The 20,239-nt window shown below is 56.1% G+C and overlaps 5 protein-coding genes across 5 annotated transcripts in view; 4 read left to right on the top strand and 1 right to left on the bottom strand.

The window, feature by feature from the left end:
- Positions 1 to 1,924, top strand: part of VDAG_05762 (insulin-degrading enzyme) — a gene marked incomplete at both ends in the record, with an annotated part of 3,504 nt that extends 1,580 nt beyond the window's left edge. Inside the window, 2 exons of the mRNA XM_009655159.1 lie at positions 70 to 1,372; positions 1,431 to 1,924. Coding sequence (XP_009653454.1) covers positions 70 to 1,372; positions 1,431 to 1,924 — 1,797 coding nt within the window. The remainder of the gene's footprint in view (positions 1 to 69; positions 1,373 to 1,430) is intronic.
- Positions 1,925 to 4,414: 2,490 nt separating this feature from the next.
- On the top strand, positions 4,415 to 9,033 carry VDAG_05761 (ubiquitin carboxyl-terminal hydrolase; the record flags this gene model as incomplete). Its single annotated transcript, XM_009655158.1, has 5 exons — positions 4,415 to 4,577; positions 4,636 to 6,710; positions 6,760 to 7,365; positions 7,469 to 8,213; positions 8,267 to 9,033. 5 exons carry the CDS (start codon positions 4,415 to 4,417, stop codon positions 9,031 to 9,033), a joined length of 4,356 nt encoding a protein of 1,451 aa, XP_009653453.1.
- Positions 9,034 to 13,283: 4,250 nt separating this feature from the next.
- Positions 13,284 to 13,987, bottom strand: VDAG_05760 (uncharacterized protein; the record flags this gene model as incomplete). Its single annotated transcript, XM_009655157.1, has 3 exons — positions 13,284 to 13,427; positions 13,521 to 13,653; positions 13,731 to 13,987. The coding sequence occupies 3 exons, from the start codon at positions 13,985 to 13,987 to the stop codon at positions 13,284 to 13,286; spliced, it is 534 nt and encodes a 177-aa protein (XP_009653452.1).
- A 1,796-nt stretch (positions 13,988 to 15,783) lies between these two features.
- VDAG_05759 (3',5'-cyclic-nucleotide phosphodiesterase regA) lies at positions 15,784 to 18,594 on the top strand (the record flags this gene model as incomplete). Its single annotated transcript, XM_009655156.1, has 6 exons — positions 15,784 to 15,958; positions 16,020 to 16,230; positions 16,282 to 16,534; positions 16,604 to 16,841; positions 16,903 to 17,492; positions 17,557 to 18,594. 6 exons carry the CDS (start codon positions 15,784 to 15,786, stop codon positions 18,592 to 18,594), a joined length of 2,505 nt encoding a protein of 834 aa, XP_009653451.1.
- A 1,153-nt stretch (positions 18,595 to 19,747) lies between these two features.
- Positions 19,748 to 20,239, top strand: part of VDAG_05758 (carboxypeptidase Y) — a gene marked incomplete at both ends in the record, with an annotated part of 1,753 nt that continues 1,261 nt past the window's right edge. Inside the window, one exon of the mRNA XM_009655155.1 lies at positions 19,748 to 20,228. Coding sequence (XP_009653450.1) covers positions 19,748 to 20,228 — 481 coding nt within the window. The remainder of the gene's footprint in view (positions 20,229 to 20,239) is intronic.

The following is a 20,239-nucleotide window of genomic DNA, read 5'->3' as shown; positions in this document are numbered from 1 at the left end:
TGTCTGAGGCCCGACAACCTTCGTTTGACGATTGTGTCACGCAACTTTCCCGGTAACTGGGACCGCAAGGAGAAGTGGTACGGCACAGAGTACCGCTACGAGGACATTCCCGCCGATTTCCTTGCGGAAATAGAGAAGGCGGCGGCATCAGGCGCTAAGGACAGGTTGCCAGAGCTACACCTCCCGCACAAAAACAACTTCATCCCCACGAATCTCGAAGTCGAAAAGAAGGAAGTCAAGGAGCCTGCCCTTGCTCCCCGCATTGTCCGCAACGACCATTTGGCACGCACCTGGTTCAAGAAGGATGACACCTTCTGGGTTCCCAAGGCCAACCTAGTCATCAGTTGCAGGAACCCCAACATCTATTCATCAGCCGAGAATGCTGTCAAAGCCAAGCTTTTCACTGACTTGGTCCGTGACGCCCTCGAGGAATACTCCTACGACGCCGAGCTCGCCGGTCTACAGTACAGTGTTGCACTTGATGGGCGCGGCATGTTCCTTGACCTTAGCGGTTACAATGATAAGCTGGCAGTGCTGCTGAAACAGGTTCTCGTCACCATCCGAGATGTCGAGATCAAGGACGACCGGTTCGACATCATCAAGGAGCGTCTTCACCGGGGATACAACAACTGGGAGCTTCAGCAGCCTTTCAGCCAAGTGTCCGACTACACAACGTGGCTGAACTCGGAACGTGATTATGTCGTTGAGGAATATCTCGCCGAGCTCCCCAATATCAGCGCCGAGGACATTCGGCAGTTCAAGAAGCAGATGCTCGCGCAGATGCGCATCGAGGCCTACGTACACGGCAACATCTACAAGGAGGATGCCCTAAAGCTGACTGATATGGTCGAAACGATACTCAAGCCCCGCATCCTCCCGCAGACTCAGTGGCCAGTCACCCGGTCCTTGATCCTCCCTCCCGGATCCAACTTTGTGTACAAGAAGACATTGAAGGACCCTGCCAACGTCAACCACTGTCTCGAGACTGTATTCTACGTCGGCGACAAAAGTGACTGGAATGTGCGGGCTAGAACACTTCTGCTCGACCAGATAGCCCACGAGCCTGCCTTTGACCAACTGCGTACGAAGGAGCAACTGGGCTACGTTGTTTTCAGCGGTGTTCGTAGCTTCTCAACCACATACGGATTCCGCTTTATCATCCAGAGCGAGCGCCCCTGCGACTACCTTGAATCAAGGATTGAGGCTTTCCTAAACCATCTGTCTACGATCATTGACACCATGTCCGATACGGAGTTTGAGGGTCACAAGCGGAGTCTCATCGTCAAGAGGCTTGAGAAAGTCAAGAACCTTGACCAGGAGAGCAGCCGGCACTGGACTCAGATTGCCAGCGAGTACTACACATTTGAACTTGGTATGAGACATAAGTTTTCCCGATATATGAGATTCATACTAACATGCGTACCTGTTAGCCCAGCAAGATGCCGAACACATTAAGAAATTGACCAAGGCCGACATGATCGAGTTCTATCGCACATTTGTTAAGCCTGGCTCAGCATCCCGAGCCAAGGTCTCGGTGCATCTGGTTGCGCAGTCCTCGGCCGAATCAGATGAGAAGATGACGGAGTTGCTCCAAAAACTCAGCCTTGACAAGACGGCCGAGACCAAGGTCAAGGCAGCACTGCTACGTCCCGAGATGAGGAACGACACAGAGAACCTCAAGTTGTATCTCCAGAGCGAGCTGCAATTGCCTGAGGAGAAGGTCTCCACCGTCATTGCTGCCGCGCACGACCCGAAGACAGGACCGAAGGTAAATGGCGTCAAGGAAGAAGACAAGGCTTCGGTCGAGTCGAAGCCCCAGATCATCACGGACGTCCGTGCCCACAGGGCCAGGCTTCAGGCCACATCAGGAGCCCAGGCTGGTAAGGATCTCAGCGAGTATCTGGATTTGGACGCCAAACTGTGAGCTTAGCCTTTGGGCTCTGGCACGACGGAAAATACGTCTTGGACGTGGGCGACGGTGGCAGCCCAGGGTGCCACGAACACTTTTCAACATCTGTTTCATGCTACAAGGCATGACATGGCGTAGCGGTGGACTATCTTGAGTATTACCCATGACTTGGCGACGCCCGGAATCGCGGGCACCAGCAAGTTGATCAGAACGGAAAGGAGAAGAGTAGGAAGGAGCAACAGCATCTCGATTGGCCGATGCACCTGGACAGGATCCGGATTTATTGCGGGGATCTTGGTTCTTGATTCCAGAAGGGGCTTTGATCCTGGCGTGAGGAGCTTTCGGCGGCGAAAGAGGTATTCGGGCTGGAATCAACTAGACGGCACTTAGACTTGGCAACCTCGAGCATTGACATTCGCGAATAGAGGGCAAATTTCTCTGTGCAGCGGCAAAGTACGTGACGGCTGGGTATTCCCTAACCCAAGTACGTCTACTAAACAGGAGCGACCTTCGCAGCCAGACAGGTGGTATGTTAGGGCAAGGGAGAACAGGTCGGTTCAGTTGTTTGCTGCATTTTTACGACATGTGAGACTGACGGAAGGGCGCAAGTACTTCCGGATTGTCATAACAGTATAGTAGTCAATCCATGTAGGCTCCTGGATAGAACTCGTGATATGACCGAATCTTCCTGCGAGAATTCTGTTGAAGGCTATAGTGAACTGTTCCTAGAATTGCCTGGTGCAGATATTTGATGAAGTGCTGGCCACATACGTCTTGTACCTGAGTGACGTTCAGGATGAGGCTCTCCTCCCTGATCACGGCGTGGGTCTTTTTTCAACGCTAAGGTGCCCAAGGTACTGTACAAAGCTGCATTCACACACCCACACACACCCACACAAAAAAATCTGGGCAACAGTGGGTTTTCGCAGCCAAGCTGAGATTCCGTAAAGTGTGTCATCAGCAGCACGCGGAGATGGGTCTAGGGAGTAGCTACACAGTGGTCAACAAGGATGTTTCGCGCAGTGACGGCTCAATCGCATGCTTCAGAAGCCCAAAGTGACGTGACTTGCTCCAGACGCAGCATTCGTGGGTACCTACCTTACCTTACCGTACCTACCTAGTAATGAGCAGGTACCTAAGGTACCTTAGGTTGACAGGCACAGCAGGCAACTGTCATTCGTAGGCCTGCAGGTCGGCCACGACTCAGACCGTTGTGATGAGAGGCGATGGTGCTCAATCTGTACCGACCTTAGGTACTCTCCTGCCTGGATCAGGCAACTGATGTACCCTGCTACAGGAGGGGCTACCCGCTGGCAGGTGGCACTGGCACCGACCATGAGTCGTCCAGTTGGTTCCTCCAGCAGCGCCCCTCACGCCTGGCCACTCCTACTACTGCAAACCCCTCCACTGCACCTCCCAAAAATCCATTCTCGCAAAACCTCTTACAGGCGCAACATTTCAGCTTTTGCTTCATCCGCACACACCGAGTTCCTCTTTTTTGCGGGCTTTTACGTCTCCTCTGAACTGGTCGAGAAGCATTGTCAATCGACTAGTGGATCTTTCTGCGTCGAGACGAGCTGCGCCTAAGTCACGGTTGCCACGGCCTCTCCCTCCCCTCCACTGACGTACTTTCTTCACCGTCCACCGGAGGTAGGTAGGTACCTTGTCTTGGTTGACTCTGCCCACCACCTGCCCTTCTTCCTCCTCAAGGCCTGCCCCCCGGCATCGTTCGCCCTCCTCCATAGCCTTGTCGCACAGCACACGCGAACCTCTTCCCAGGTCACCTCTTTTTTGCTGCTGACCTCTCACCTCACCTGCTGATCAAGGCAGCACTGCCTCACCGACCGCGCGAAGCCAAGTCAAGCGACACTAACCAGGGAAGCCAGCTCCTCCATCGTCCTCCGGACGGTCTCCCCCGCGACTGCCTTTCCCAGGCTTGCACTCTTCGAGCTGCACAGGCAGCTCGCCATCACAACGTCTTCCTCAAAGAAGCGGAAGATTGCGCCGCGACACATAGATAACGACCAGCTGCAACCTCACACCCCCTATCCCGACATTGTTTTGCCCTCCTGCGAACCCGACGACGACCCCGCCCTCTCTTTCACCTCCACCGCCTTCAACGACAACCGCCACGGCTCGCCCGAGGTTGAGGTCGAAGCTCCCCCCGTGGCTGCTCCGTGGTGGCAATCCGCTGAAAGCAATCCCGCCTCTAGTCTGCCTGCCAGACTCCAGACTCGTCAGGTCTCTCTGACGTCGACCGAGTACCCCGATAGTGCTGCGTCTTCTCCCTCGGGCGTGGGCGACCTCTCCATCGACAGCGACCGCGGCGGCTATACCTCTGGCACCGAGACTGGGCCTCTGCAGCCGCGTGACACGGCCCGAAGCCAGTCACCCTTCAACGTCTCCCGCCGGGCTATCATGGGAGGAGATGGGAACGCCCCTCAACGGTCTTCTTCACCCTTGAAACGACGCGCTTCCAGCATGGAACCACAGCAAGACACGGAGATGCGAGGGGTCCAGGAGGCGGATTCGGTCGAGTCCGCTCAGAGCACAGCAACGCACGGGTCAACGACTACTCGAGCCCAGTTGCCGAGGGCCATGAGCATTGATTTGCCGGACGACCAGCCCGCTCCAGGCGAGCAGGTTGCGCAGATAGATAGAGTGATAGGTAACCACGGCAGACAGCTATTTACGGCTAAGAGTGTATAGCTGACCACAGTCTGCAGAGCCACCACCTCTCGAAGAGCAGATCAAAACGATCCAGACACTGGTGCTCGGATTTGAGGAAACCTTCCCGAAGGTGGGCGATACCGCGTACGTGGTATCCACGTCATGGGTGCGTAAAGCCCAAGCCTTTGGTGACCCCAAGAACACCAAAGACGGTCCGTCAGATGAACGTCTTGGTCCTGTGGACAACTCAGACATTATCGAGAGCATTTTAGCCACAGACGACGGCCCTTTTGTGCGCCTGAGAGATGGAGTGAGCTTGGATAGCGACATCTCGCTCTTCCCCGATGATGCTTGGACCCTAGTATCGGAGTGGTACGGCCTCGCCGATGGACAGATTCCCATCATCCGCAAGGCTATCAACACGGCACAAGATTCGGCTCCTTCGACCAACATTATTTTTGAGATCAACCCTCCCGTCTTCACCGTTCATCGACTGTGGTCCAGTGGGAGCGAGATCCCTATTGAGACCAAGCTCAAGGACGCTGCACCAATCGTCGTGGTCAAAAGCACCTCTGCATCTTATAATGAGTTCTTCAAGGAGCTCAAGACAAAGACGGGCATTCCATTGGACCGCAAAATACGTGTGTGGTCGATAGCACCCCAAACCGAGCCTTCTCAGATGGATGTTGAGCCTCATTCCGCTTTGACACCGCCTGATTCGCCGGAGCGCGAACCTGCATCTCCCCCGGAATCGTGGAAGAAGATGCTGATAGATGTGCCGACGTACTTGGCCGTGGATTCGCTGCGGCGGAGCAAGGTCGATGCCATCGACAACACAGTCAATGCCAACTACAATGGGAAAAGCTCGTTGTCTATGAAGGCTCTTGGGCAAAGTCAGATTCTGGTCCTTGACGAGGAGGTCGAGAGAGGGGAATTCGTGTCAACAGACTTCAAGAGAAAGGGCAACGCCAAGAGTATCGCCTCTCGAGGAGTAGGAAATGGCAAGACGACCCAGGCCAGTGGCAACAACAGCGGTCGGAACAGCCCTGCACCGTCAGCTCGCTCTGGTCCTATAACTCGTGGCAGGACGCAACAAAAAAGGTCGGGCCGCAGCGTCGGAGCTGTTGGTCTGCAGAACTTGGGAAACACGTGCTACATGAACTCGGCACTTCAGTGTGTCCGGAGTGTCGAAGAGTTGACGAAGTATTTCCTCACAAGCGAGTACGAGAAGGAGTTGAACCGCGACAATCCTCTTGGCTACGATGGCCAAGTAGCCATTACATATGGGCAGCTCTTGAAGGAGATCTATCGCGACTCAAGAGGGGCCGTCAGCCCTCGTGAGTTCAAGGTGACAATCGGTCGTTGTCGCAGCGCCTTTTCTGGATGGGGCCAGCAAGATACGCAGGAGTTTCTCGGCTTTCTTCTGGATGGTCTGCAGGAAGATCTGAGTCGTATCAAGAAGAAGCCGTACATTGAAAAGCCCGATTCGACTGATGAGATGATCGGCAACGAAGAGGCCATTCGCAAAATGGCAGAAGAGGTCTGGGATATCACCCGAAAGCGAGACGACTCAGTCATCGCTGATCTGTTTACCGGCATGTACAAGTCTACACTTAAATGCCCCGTCTGCGACAAAGTCAGCATCACGTTCGACCCTTTCAACAACTTGACTCTTCCTCTGCCAATTGAAGATCTGTGGAGCGCGTCGGTCAAATTCTTCCCCCTCAACGATCGTCCTGTACTTGTCGAGGTCGAACTGCCAAAACACAGCGCTGTTGAACTGCTCAAGAAGGCCATTTCTGATCGGACAGGTGTTCCCGTCGACCGTTTGATTGGCGCAGAAGAGTTCAAAGGAAAGTTTTTCAAGATTTACTCCGACAATGAAGACGCTTCGGAAGCCATCACTGGCAGCGATGTCGCCACCTTCCACGAGCTGGAGTCGTCGCCTACCAACTGGATCAAGTCTAGTGGTCACCGCTCCATGCTAGACATTGATGAGGAGCCTTACGTCGACCCACGCACCGAACGCCTTGTCGTCTCTGTCCTGCATCGGAAACAGGCGGCTGGTAACCGATATATCCGTGATGACAGCGCTTCGCCTCCTCACTTCATCGTTCTGACGAGAGAAGAGGTAAGAGGCACCGAAGGGTCTGGCAATCGTTCCTGCTAACATTGAACAGGCCAACAACGAGGATGTTATCCGGCGCAAGATCCTTGAGAAGATCGCCACATTCACTACCGCTACCGGTTTTGCCGATTCCGACGATGGGCTTGATCCCGAAACAGTTGTCACGACACAGTCCGATACCGAGATGGGTGATTCTAAAGTAGTTGCTCAATCAGTCGAGGGCGAGGACGACATCGTCGAAGTGTCGATGAAGGACAATGGCGAGACAACAGCTGCTACGACCGCTAGTAACGACCGCGTGCTGAAGCGGTTTGAGTCGCGTCGACCCAAGTGGGCGACGGACTCACAGTCTTATCTGCCACCCCAGCTCCAGAACCTTTTTGAACTGTTTTACTTTGGCGGTGAGAGCAGCGACGTTGTGCCTTCTGGCTGGAATAGCCTTGACCGAGCTCTACACAAACTATCATCCAGAGCGCCGCCACCTGAGTCATCAAGCGACCAAGATGAGTCGAACAGTCCGGGCACCTGGACGAACGGCGGTGATGGCGACAGCGACAACGACAGCACCAGCGACCTGCAATCCTCTGCCTCAACTCCGGCGCAGACTCGCATGAATGAAGAATCGAGCGAGGAAGAGGCAGTCGTCAAGCCACCCAAGGTGAGCAGCTCAAAAGATCCCCACATGCACTGTACCCGTGAACCTTTTGGGGTCTACAGCTACGACACTTTTCACGGGACGTTGATGATTGACACTTATGTAGGCTAGTGTTCGAGCATCCCAGCGACCTAATGGTCCAAAGCATGGCGCTAGCAAGAAAAAGATGAAGCCTCACAAAACGTACGGCAAAAAGGGCAATAAGCGCCGTCACAGGGAGATGAAGTCGCGCGAAGTGCGCATGCCCGATGTTGCGCCGCAACCCTCACCCACGGACGATGTGCCCGGCCCCCTTGTTCGTTTCGGAGAGGGTATCGTTGTCGAATGGGACAGCAATGCCTGGGACGGTATCTTCGGCGATACAGATCACGGTAACGACGATCTGCGTGGAAGTCCCACGTTCAACGACCTTGAGCGTCTGCGCGATCCAAACATGGAGCTGAAGCGGAAAAAGCGCCAAGCTCGCCGTTCCAAGGGCATCACGCTGGAGGAGTGTCTGGACGAGTTCGAGAAGGCTGAAATTCTGTCCGAGCAGGATACATGGTATTGCCCGCGCTGCAAGGAACATCGCCGTGCAAGCAAAAAGTTCGACCTGTGGAAGACGCCTGACATTCTCGTTGTGCATCTCAAACGATTCAGCTCCTCCGGCTACCGGCGAGACAAGCTGGACGTGCTGGTTGACTTCCCCATTGAGGGCCTCGATCTACGGACACGCGTCTTGCATCAAGAAGATGGGAAAGAAGAGGTATATGACTTGTGCGCTGTCGACGAGCACTTTGGTGGCCTCGGCGGTGGTCATTATACGGCGTGGGCAAAGAACTTTGTCGACAATCAGTGGTATCACTTCAATGGTCAGTTGCAACATCGGAACGCCCAATCAAGCAGTTTCACTGACCAAATGCAGACACGAGCGTTTCGGCTGGCAAAGCAGAGAGCTCCGTCACTAAGGCTGCGTACCTCTTGTTTTACCGCCGGCGTTCCACTGTGCCCCTGGGCGGGCCCCGCTTCCGCGAAATCTGCGAGAAATTTGACAGCGGCTCGGAAGAGGAGGAAGACGAACAAGACGCGGCAGATTCGGGGGAAGGCCGGCGTCTCGGCGAGGGCTCCTCCCCAACTGGATCGTCGAGACTTGGGACCGGAGCCGGAGCAATTCGCCTGCCAGCAGGTCGTGGTTTGGCTCATAACACCATGTCGACGCGCAGCGACGACGGTCTGCCCGACTACAACAGCAGCGAACGGATCCAGGACAGCATCGAGGACGAAGGTATCGGCATGGCGGGCGCTCCCGCAAGCCGGCTGTCTCAGACGTTCACCGGCAAGCAGACGTGGTCATTCAGCGGCATCGGCGAGGATGGTGACACCACGGATACGCTCCAGCTCGGAGGCTACGCCAGCGACGAAGCACAGGCCGACTCGGACGTGCCGGACCTGACCGGTCGTGGCAGCGAGTCCCCCTTGGTCGATGACCTGCTTCCCCAAGCAAGCGACGACGTGTTCGGGCCTCAGCAGCAGGGGCCCCTGCCCGGCAGCGCTGAGACCTGGAGTCTCAAACTTGATAATGGGGTGAATGCGGTGCCGCCAAGGGATGACGATGATGACGCTGCGTCGTCGGAGGCTGCTGAGATTCACATTTCCGACGATAGCCAGGGCCAGCCTGATGTTAAGTCCTAGATACTCTCCGGATGCCAGAGGAAATGGCAATGGGAGTAGGAAAGCGTCGTCGGTTGCATAGGTGGGAGAAAAAAATGATGCGTGATGTACTTAGCAAACCATGACAACGGCGGCACAGCTCAGTTGGCGATGAGAAACGGACAATGGCGGTGTGATACGAGACCAAAGAGAGCCAACGTACCGGAGACGGGAGATGAATCTGGTGTTGTTTAGGTATGGGAGCGGGAACCATGGACATGGCAGCATCGAGGCGCGGTAGGGCATGATACATACACCCATTGGCAAGCTGGGTGTCGATAGAGCTTAGAGGACACTCGTGGCCTTGGCTGGACGGAGTAGGGCGGGCGGGCGAGGAGGGAGGGGGTCCATGGGATCGGGTGACTGGGGGCGGTCTGATAGGAGTTTGTCTTTTTATCTCTCGCTCGCTTCATAGCCAGACCTCTCGTTACTACAATCCTCGTTTACCGAGCATTATGTCTACGCCTTGTTGTTTGGCTTCAGATCTCCCACTTGGATGTCTCTGCAAGAAAGAATCCGTCACGACAAATTCTGCCCCTTCAAGCCCTTCCACGACATTGTGGGCACAGTCCGATAATCAGGCTGACATCGAATCTTGATACACGCCCTCGCTTTCTCCAGCCACGGCACATCTTCTACAAGATCATCAACGATACTTGCGCCGGGGTAGATGGGATGATCGGGAGAGGAAAGCGGCGCACAGCCACTAGGTAAAGGCAAAAAAAAGCCATAGCGAGGGTGGAGCTGTCTTCCAGAAACCCATCTGGAACAATAACCCGTCCTCCCTGCCTCTGTCATATTTCGCCCCGTCAATGTAACGACGTGACTTCAAGCTCTCGTACTGAACAATGCAAAGTCCCAAGCCCGCTCCCCAAGTCTTACATAATCCAGGCTTCCAGAAGGCGAGATTTGTGGAGCGTTGGTGACACGCAGAGGTGCGTGCGTGTGCGCACACGCACACAGACGTATGTACGATGTACTCGTACACGGCACACGAACCGCCCGGCCGACGAACAAAGTTAGGGACGGGGCAGGGAGAACGAAGGGGTGGAAGACATGGGGTGGGGGAGGACAGAGGGTCTGTAGCCATGGCGGCGCCGAATCAAGAGGCGTGCTACCGAATTGCATTCGGATCGGGCCAGTAAGAGGGTTTCTTCTGGAAGCTCAAGTAGTGTACCGCGCTGTCATCGAGGCCTGGTTCGATTCAGATGGTCATATATTTGACTCTCGGCAAAGTGTTCGTCGTACATGGGATGAGCTGGCGTTCGCTGTTGAGGAGGAGGCGCGCGCGCCTTGTTGGAGATCGACGGGGGGCGTGGCTTCGAGGCTGAGACGCGAGGACAGGGCAACAAGCTTCGACTGTGCGGCCGCCGCAGCCCGAGGGTGCCGATCAAGGTTGCGGGGGGCACAAAGGGAAGAGATGGGAAGTTGGACTGGTCTATCTGATTGAGATCTGTGATGCGCGTTGATGGAAGTTTCCGGCCAGCGGGGCGTATCGCCTCGTAAGCACGTTTTTTCCAGTATCACCATCATGGTCGCACATTCAGTTTGGACGCCATTCCCAATGTTCCGGGTGACTCGGGCTCCAACCGCACTTCAGCAGCCATGGCCGTAATCTAGATGGAATGCCGATAGGGGTCCAAGCGAGTTGGGCGGTTTAAGGGGCCCGATGCAACCATCAGGCGGGCCTCGCCCAAACGATTGCCCCCTTGCGCATTCTGCGTTGGAAAGGGCGTTCGAAGAAGAAATGGCAAGATTCTGGAGAGAAAAGCAAAGCGAGGTCGATGTTAAGGTTTTTCTTAGCGTAGCTGAAGTATGGACCAAGGCGCACATGTCACGACGTCCTCGTTGGTGACGGTGCCGGTGCCGGTGCCGCGGAAAGGCGGAATTGGGGAAATCAGCAGCGAGGCCAGAGCGAAACAGTCTGGGGGTCGTGGCAAGGCACGAGATTCAGAACCAGAACCGTACCCAGACCCAGACCCAGAAGCACATCAGAACCTGGAGCATGGATGGGCAACGCGATGAATGCTATCTGTAGACATGCAGCACGTGCGTCACAGATAAATTTGCGTCATTCTACCCCCGTCTGCTCGCGAGAGGGGCCAAACCTCGATCACACGTCGAATTTGTCCGAGATGGCCAGCAAGGTGAGTCGCCATTTTGTAGGGGGCATGCCGGATCACGAATCGAATTGCTGCTGTCAGCAGAGACGAGTTAGGGTCAGGCTGGCTGCGGGCGTTTTCAAGGGCGAATGCACAGGGAAGATGTCACCATCCCGAAGAAGGGCCCAGGGTGCATCCGAGCGTGATGGGGGGTTCATGGAGAGGTTCAACCAAAGCCCATGTGGGCTACTCGCGTGCGAGCCTGCTTTTCACTCGCCGACAAGGGCCTCCGATATCGCGGGAGCGGCGTCAAAGGAACGTGGCATCTTGGGAGGTGTCAGCCTCGGCCGGCGAACGGGGAAGCAAGCGCTACTGGCCATGATGTGGACGCACAGCGGGACATGTTGTCGGTTCGAGAAGGTCGACCGGTGGTGCCTGAGGGGGGTTGCGCGCGCGGGCGGGATGTGCGGGGAGGTTTGTAGTTCCTGTTATCCTTTTCCAGGGACAAGCTCAGGAGGAAGGCCTGAATGTGGAAGGTGGACAGCGGGGGCCATTGGGCTACGACTGGTTCGCGATACAGAACAGCCCGCCTACCGACGCCGATAGGCGTGCTCGTGCTGCAGACTGGAGGGCTTGGGGCGGCTGGCCCTGGGGGCTGGTAATCTGGAGAGCGACGATCTGATGTGCTGCAGCTCGGCTTGCGCAGCTAGTGCAAGTGACGCGACGAGGATAAGGCCTATCATTGGGCTAGTCGTCGGCCTTTCTCTTGTGGGAGGAGCTGCCGTGATGTGATGCCATGCAAGATGCCATGTTGCCAGGCTAGACGAATGGTTGGAGAGATGGACGAGTTGCCGGATGAACAAGAGATAGATCTATGTCTGTTGCCACGATATGACGAATGTAACACGGGGAGGCTGGCCCGGCCTATCTGGTCTTCGGAAGGAGGAGATGGCGAACGTCAACTGCCGATGGATGGTACGGTACCATTTCTTTTCCATTTCTTTTCGCTGTGGATGCGTGATGCACTGCATTGCTTGCTTCGTGCCTCCGCGCCATCACATCTCCGCAGTTGCCACAGGCGGCGGCGGCGACGACAACAGCGTCGACGAGCAGGGTAGAGGGGGGCGGTTCCTTATGGCGCCGGCCACAAATGAAGAAGAGACAATGCGATGCCTGTACTCTTGGCTGGGCGAGTGGAGGCGTCCAAGTATGATTGGTCTTTGTGGACAGAGCCTCCTTCGAGTCACGGTGGTCGAGTCGGGGTTTTCAGTGCAGGGCGGCACCTACTGTACCTTAGGCACGACAGATGGAGAGCTGAGCTTGTGGTGTTGAGCAAGGTCTGGCAGGCCTGGCGACCCGACTGTCAGAGCAATTATCAATGCCGAAATGATAGTGTAGCCGGGATGTCGGGATGACTTGGGGACGTCGGTTGAGCGTTTATTGGCGGCCAGACTTGGTAGGTTTGCTTCTTGATTAGACTGACACTGGCGCCGGGCTTGTGGTTCTTCGAAGGGGTACCCCTGGTCTACTCCACGACGACAAGCAGACTCTGGATTCGGAAGAATTATCGTGTGTTCGGTAATCATCCAAGCCCTGTTGAGTGGGAGGGGTCGAGTTTGTGTGTTGGAGCTGATGGGTAGAATGGGTTGATGGATCATTTTTGTACTGTAGGTAGCGAGTTGATTCTTGAAAATGTAAGAGATGCCTGGAAGCAGGACGCTGGCCGTCCATCCACGGAGGAAGGAGCGAGCGTGGTGTGTGATGTTCTCCAGGTTGTAAGCTGGAAGAGACCCCCCTGCCCCAGTAGTCCACCAGCCGCGTACAATAGTCCGAAAGGTACACCCCCTCGGTACCTAGGTACTCAGGTACATGGTATACAGCTCCAATGACTGGAGCAGGCTCGTCAGTGAGGGGGGAGGATGGGCTTCTCTCTCACTTCTGGTCTCGCGACCGGATCCAACCACCCAGCCAGCATTCGTCCCATATTCTTCTCTGCTTACCTTACTTTGCCTATCAAGGAGCACTTGACATCAGCGGGTCGTGCTGAATTGACAAACTACGTCCTATCGCGCATCGCACCCGTTTCCGGCACGCGTGGCGAACGCAGCTGTCCAATTCGCTGGCAGTGAATCAGGATCTACACACCCTGGACTGTTCTTTTTCCAGGGATTCCAGGGATTCCAGGGAGGGGGGCGAAGAAGAAAAAAAGAGGGCCATTAGAGACACTGCAAAAGGCGTCAGCTGCGACAGGCCACTTGTGACTCCTCGATGCGCCTCATCAGGTCGCAGGTCGCAGGGTCACAGCTGCAACAGGCAAGGCACCTGTAGGACAGACCACGCGCAGCACACGAGACCTACCTTACTTACCCGGCTCATCCTGGGACTATCGTTGCGATGTTCCCAAACAGGACACGAGCATGCCGACCAGTGACGACGCACGCCTGACGAAGCAGTCCAGCACCTAGCATCCCAGCACATCACATCAGGCCCCAGACGAGCCCTGGAACGTCAAAAAGCAAAGACGAGACCGAATGCTGACGATGGGCCTGCCTACCACCGGGCCGAAAACCCACACACCTCTTCGTTGACCGACTCCATAAGCTTGGTCTCCATTTTTCCTTGATCGCCAAATTGTTCTCTGCGGCTTCGAGAAGGAAAATTCGACGGGGGCCCCGATTGCAGACATTGATCAGGGGGGTTTTGGACACGCCAGAGGAGCCAGATGGGGGTGCAAAGCGGAGGAACGCCCGTTCGTGATCGGGACTGGTTTCTTCGCGGGGCGAGCTGGCGACGATGTGAGATGGGTAGTGAGGTACATGTAGCTGACCCCCCATCTTACCCAGGGCAACCACCACATGTACATAGTATATGTAGGTAGCCTTCGATGGTCCTGCATTCCCGCCATTGTCAACCCACCAGCCAGCCCACCCAGTGCGCCACAGCCACAGACATCTCTGGGCTGCGCCTTTCAGCATGCGCCCTCTGCAGCTGATACGCGTGGAGCCCAAGTGCATGCTGTTCTTTCTGACCTGTCGGGAGGAAGGGATCAGTGACGGAACGTCGGAAGCCTTCGATTCACATTCGAGAAGGCAAGTAGAAGGTCGTGAAATTCCCCTTGCGGCTAAAGCCCCAGATTGTCTGTTTGGCCAAAGTATGATCTTTGACTACGCTCCATCGCAGATCCCAAAACCATCGCATCGGGAATTGCTCCAAAGTCAAACATGTCCATGGGTCAGGAATTTTGCGATCAGGGGCGGGATTGTGTCGTCGACACGACGGTTCGGTGGTCATTGGAAGGTGTCAGCGGCTGCAGCGCACAGAAACGTACCTACCACCTAAGGTTAGGCACAGTAAGTAGTGCCCTGCCTGAACCCTCCCCCCACCCCCCTGAGCTTCGATCTGCATGCGCACTTTGAACCCCTTCCGTCAGCAGTCGACAGGGCGCCATGACGAATTTTGAACCCTCATTCAGCGCACTAGTCTCCACCCTTGCCCTTCCACAATGCCCCCCCCCCCCCCCCCTGGCCTAACCCCCGCCTATCAGGTACCTGAACTGTGAAGGCGAGGCATGGGGCGAAAAGGGGTAGGGGTCCCTTTCCCCCCCCCCCCACCCCCCCCCCCCCCGGGAACCCCAAACCTTTTTTCCCAATTTTTCCCCCCCCCCACCATTGTTCTCTCGATCTCTCTCCCCCCCCCCTCTCTCTCTCCTCTGGACTCCACCAGCCTGTACAGGTCAGGTATTCCATACGGCGTACCACCCCATCACTGTGGACTCGCGCTTGGCCTTTTCTTTCCCGTCTTCTCTGCCCTGCCAATTCACCCTCACTGCCTGGCGCATCGCAAGCACCGTGTCTCCCGTCCTTACCAACCTTCCAACATTGTCGTTACTTGCCCTACTGGCCTCCCAATTCTGTTGTACTAGATCCGCGAACCAAAGGACGCACCAAGACACGTTCCTCTCTCCTCGGACATTCCGCCTCTCCAACTTGCACGACAACGAGAGACCACCCTCCTCCATCCACCTGCCATACTCGCCCTCTCTCCCCGTCTCTCCGTCTCTTTCCTCTTCCACGAACCCATTCGACGATTGAGCCACCTACGCCTTCTACACGACGACCACCACGATACAAGACGCTATCCTCGCGTCACGACATGAACCAAATCCTCATCTCGAACGGCGACAGATCTTGAACTCTTACTTTCTTGGCTTTCCATCGCCAATTCCCGCTCCACTTTCCGAAGAACCGAAGAGTCAGGCATTCCATGTCATCCAGGTTCTCCATCGCCCCTGTCCTTCCTCGCATCGACAGCCTGTAAACACCTGGGCGCAGCTTTCCAGAGCGATATTGCGCTCCATTGCCACTGCATTAGGCCTTCCGCCTCCTCTCGCGACAGTGAAAGAAAAAGCTGGGGATCGAAAGGCGCACTCGACGAGAGAGACGACTTGGGCATCGCCCTCGCCTTCACTCTACCTCGCCGTTACAACCAGCACGGTTGTGACGATTCTTCGAGGAACCGTTATACCAGTGCCTTGGCTACGCAGTTTGCTTGGTCTTGAATTCTGCTCTTCCGGTTCCGAGGCTGCTCCGGTCGCGAGGCCGGTTGCACCCCCCTCTATTCACGAAACGCGATGGATCATTCCAAGCTCCACGTTGTCTATGTAAACCGCCGCTTTCGCGAGGACAGACGAGTTACCGCCCCTTCGAACCAGGCACAGGATGCCACTCATGTCTCGTCCGAGCTACAATGGGAATCGGAAGACTTGCGACAGGATGTCGAGGTCCTGCTCGAGTCGTTTAGTGAAGGTGCGTCGCGGATTACTGAGCGCAGCGCCGGCGAGTGAAGTACTAATCTTTGATGCTCTAGTTCATCTCTGCTCCACCGGCAGCGCATGTCTGGCTTCCTTGTACGACATCCAAGAAGGCTCCATCGTGGATTTGAGGCCTACTTTGGTTCTTATCGACACTCCCGACGACGAACACATCCCTGAGGAGCCTCAGCCGAGGTCGAGGTCGCCGTCACCCATGTCACGCCCTGAGTCCAGAGAAGTAGAGATTCACACGCCGGATGAGGAGGTGTACGGGCTCAGACTGTTGCAAAGGATCATGACTGAGGCTCATCTCCGCAGCCTCTCGAAACTGGTCGTGCCAATATTGCTCATCGGACAGGCGATTGTGAACAGGGGCTCTTCCCCGCAGGACGCCGGAAGCTATTTGGCCGGAGTTCGGCCCGTCGACCGCCGGCTCGTCATGCGGTGCCTTGATCTCGGTGCTGCCGATGTCATCTTGAGGCCCATGCACGCAAAATGCGTCATGAGTCTTGAGATTCATGCCCACCGAGTACGAAAGGATGCTGCGAAGGAACAACGAGCCATTCTGGAGGTTCGTCGCGGGAGGAAACGGTCGTGGGTGGGTGTGAACGAAGAGAGACCGTTTGCGTATCTTAGGGAGGCCATGGTGTCCGGCCTTATGAAGGGGATATGCCGGCTTCCAACCGACGATGACGACAAGATTGCCAACGTCAGCATAGCTGTCTCTACGGAACGACAGGCCGCCATTGCCACGGCCATCGGGAGCTGGCATTTCTGCGCTCATGATTTTTCCGACGATGAGCTGCTGGTGGCGGCCATGGTCATGTTCAAGCACGCCCTCTCCATGCCGCAGCTTGAGCGTTGGCGGATACCCGCAGGTGAGTAGACCCAATGCGTCCAAGCCTTCCTGCTTGTGCCCGTCCGCTGACACAACGCCAGACCAACTCATCAACTTTTTGGTCGCATGCCGGGCTGCTTACAACAGTTTCGTGCCTTATCACAACTTCCGTCATGTCGTGGATGTCCTCCAGGCTACCTTCAACTTCCTCGTTCACATCGGCATCATCGCACCCTACCCCCTGGACCTTCACTCCCAAGCACCAGCCACCTCACCTGTTGCGGATCTATTGAGCCCCGTTGACGGCCTAACCCTGCTCATCACTGCTATCGGTCACGATGTCGGTCACCCTGGCGTCAACAACGGCTTCCTCGTCACACTCAATGCCCCCTTGGCTCAGCTGTACAACGACCGCTCTGTGTTGGAGTCTTTCCACTGCGCTGCCTACTCGCAGATCCTGCGGAGATACTGGCCTGCCGTCTTTGAGGACTCCAAGATGCGAAACTTGATGATCAGTTCGATTCTTGCGACCGATATGGGGCTGCACTTTGACTACATGAAGAAGCTGGGTGATCTCCAGGCAAAGCTCGAAGTCAACAGCACCACTGATGGCTGGAATGGGCGCATGGTGGAAGAGCAAAAGGCATTGGCTTGCTCACTGCTCATCAAGTGCGCAGACATCAGCAACGTGGTACGTACATTTCTCTTTCCGCAAACTGCGAACGAGTGGCCCACCCAGACTAACAGGAATCCAGGCCAGAAAATACGAAGCTGCTCTTCAGTGGATGTTCATCCTTTCGGACGAATTTTCACGACAGTCTTCCATGGAGAATGAGCTCGAGATTCAGTCGTCGCTCCTGGCAACTCCCAAGAAAGACCTCGTATCACTTGCCAAGGCTCAGCTCAGTTTCATGAACATGTTTGCCATTCCCCTTTTCCAGGGTGTTGCTGACATTATGCCCACAATGCAATATACTGTGGACGAGCTTGAACGGAACAAGGTTCTCTTTGAGGGGCGGGTGCATGAAGAACAGGCCAAGGAAGATCCTGTTCGCAAGAGGCTCCTGAAGGAGGGAACTTTTTCGCCGCGCACTATGAGCTTCGTGGTTGAATCAGACACGCAAACACCACCTCCTGCCCAAGCAGGCTCACCATTGGCCGAGATTCCTACGCCCTCGACACTCACTGACGGAAAGAGGACGGACGAAAAAGAACTCTCACCGCCGCCTTCGAATCCGACGAGCAAGCCAGTACACACTCCTGACACGACAGAGGAGTACAAGGAAGTCAACGGAGGCTTTGTGTCGGACTTTGAGTCTGTTACTGATTTTGCTGCGAGCGATCCGTTCCACAGTCGCGAGCAGCTGAGCAGCATACCGGACCACTCGACGCAGCAAAACAACAAGCAACGATGTAGCGAGACAACCGACGGCAGCGCGGCCGGCCATGTCTCGGGTGACTGGGCCTCGCAAGCGACGAGTGCGACAACTGGCAAGATGCCACTCTCGCCGAGCACCCAGGGTACAAGCATTGTCAGCAGAGAATCAGCAGAACGGCGAGTGAGCATCCCCGTCATCGCCGAGCCGAAGGACCCATATGACTCGAAGACGGAGTCGCTCCTGCACACCCAGGAATCGAATGGATCCAACGGCAGCATTGGCAAAGCCGACGGGGCCAAGGTACTCAGGAAGAAAACCAGCCGGTTCAGGATGAACAACTTTCCCTTTTTTAGGCGCAACAGGGGCGCAAGCCCTTCACTCTCGGCGAGCGACACAACCGGCGGAAGTCAGTAGTTCTTTCGTCGGTGACGAAGGAGATACGAAACGATGGCACGACAGGGGATTTTTCTTTTGTCTTCTTCTTTTTTTTGCGCCGCGGAATGTATTATACCACACTAGGGACGCGCAGCCGGCCGGTACCGCGGACAGGCAGACATGCTGTGCTGTGTTGCATCTGGTGCCGAGACGAGCGAGGCCGGCGAGCGCTCGCCGTCGACGACTTGCAGAGCGTCACGGCAGGTGACTATCCGCTCACCACGGTGCGTCGACTGTCTCTCACCGGCGGGTTCGATATACGGGATGACTGGGATAGAAGAGGCGTTGCAATGGTTTTCGGCGCTGGGTATGGCGATGGCCTGACCTGACAGGCATGGTATTTGTTGCAGTCACAGCAAGGGCAAGGCGGAAGGCGGAAGGCGGCAGGCATTATTTGAGTTCAGCGAGTATGACTGACTGAATGAGCGAGGCTTGTGAGCCACGTCCCAGAAGGGCACTTTTTTCTCGGGGAGGGTAGCAGAAGACTAGGTATCTACGCGGTCGACTGGAAAGTAGGCGGCGTACCGGTCAGGGCCAGGCTCTTCGACTCTGCTCAATCCATGAACCAACCCCCAGTACCTCTTATCCTCGCTCGAGTACAGGTGATGACTGGACTCACCTATGCGTAAGGTAGGCACCTACAAAGGTGCGTAGGGCAGGTCGGCACTTAGTCATCATCGGCCGACAGCTGGCCGTCCCCCAAGGTGAGCAAGGCGAGGTACGTGAGGTACGTCGCTCGGCCAGGCATCAGGCGCCACTGCAGCAACCGGGGAAGATGGCGCCAAACCCGAAACGGTTATCTGTACCCACTTGTTTCGTCATGTGCCTGGCATGCGGCGACTTGTTGCACCTTTCTGGGCAGCTTGCGGGTGGTTTGCGTGGTTCTTGCCGTCTGAGCTGCAGCCTGCGCTTGCTGCTCGTTCCCCCATCGCCTTGGCGGGTCCCAAACGCCCGCACTGCTCGTCGTCACAACAGAGCTCCCCCTCCCTCCTCATCAACCCTGCCGTGCCCCATCATCCACGCCTCCATCCTTCTCTCTTCCCTCTTCCTCCCTTCCCATCGCAACACTCTATACATCATCTCCATCTCCCACATCTTATACACACACAGGAGGTAGGAACGCATCTTCACAATGAGACTGTCTACCTCTGCCCTTGCCCTGGGCGCAGCTACCGCCGTTGCTGGCCTGGACCAGCAGCACGTCCTCGGTGGCGACGGCTTCGAGTCCATCAAGGTCGCCGGCGAGTCCTGGATGAATGTCTTCGAGGAGAAGTTCCACGACATCACCTCCGAGGCCAAGGCCGTTTGGGACGAGATCACTCTTCTCGCCCCCGAGGCCGTCGAGGCCTTCAAGAAGTCGGCCAAACTCTCCCAGCCCAAGCCCCACGTCCGCAAGCCTGATGCGGCTTGGGACCATGTTGTCAAGGGCGCCGAAATCCACGACCTGTGGGTCGAGAAGGAGGCCGGCGAGAAGCACCGCCAGTACAGCGGCCACCTCGAGAACTACAACCTCCGCGCCAAGAAGGTCGACCCTTCCAAGCTCGGTATCGACAAGGTCAAGCAGTACAGCGGCTACCTCGATGACGAGGAGAATGACAAGCACCTGTTCTACTGTGAGTTCCCC

Source organism: Verticillium dahliae, genomic scaffold (genome assembly GCF_000150675.1).
Source record: "Verticillium dahliae VdLs.17 supercont1.11 genomic scaffold, whole genome shotgun sequence".
Taxonomy (NCBI): domain Eukaryota; kingdom Fungi; phylum Ascomycota; class Sordariomycetes; order Glomerellales; family Plectosphaerellaceae; genus Verticillium; species Verticillium dahliae.
The sequence above is the reverse complement of the archived record's forward strand: the minus strand, read 5'-3'. Positions and strand labels throughout refer to the sequence as shown.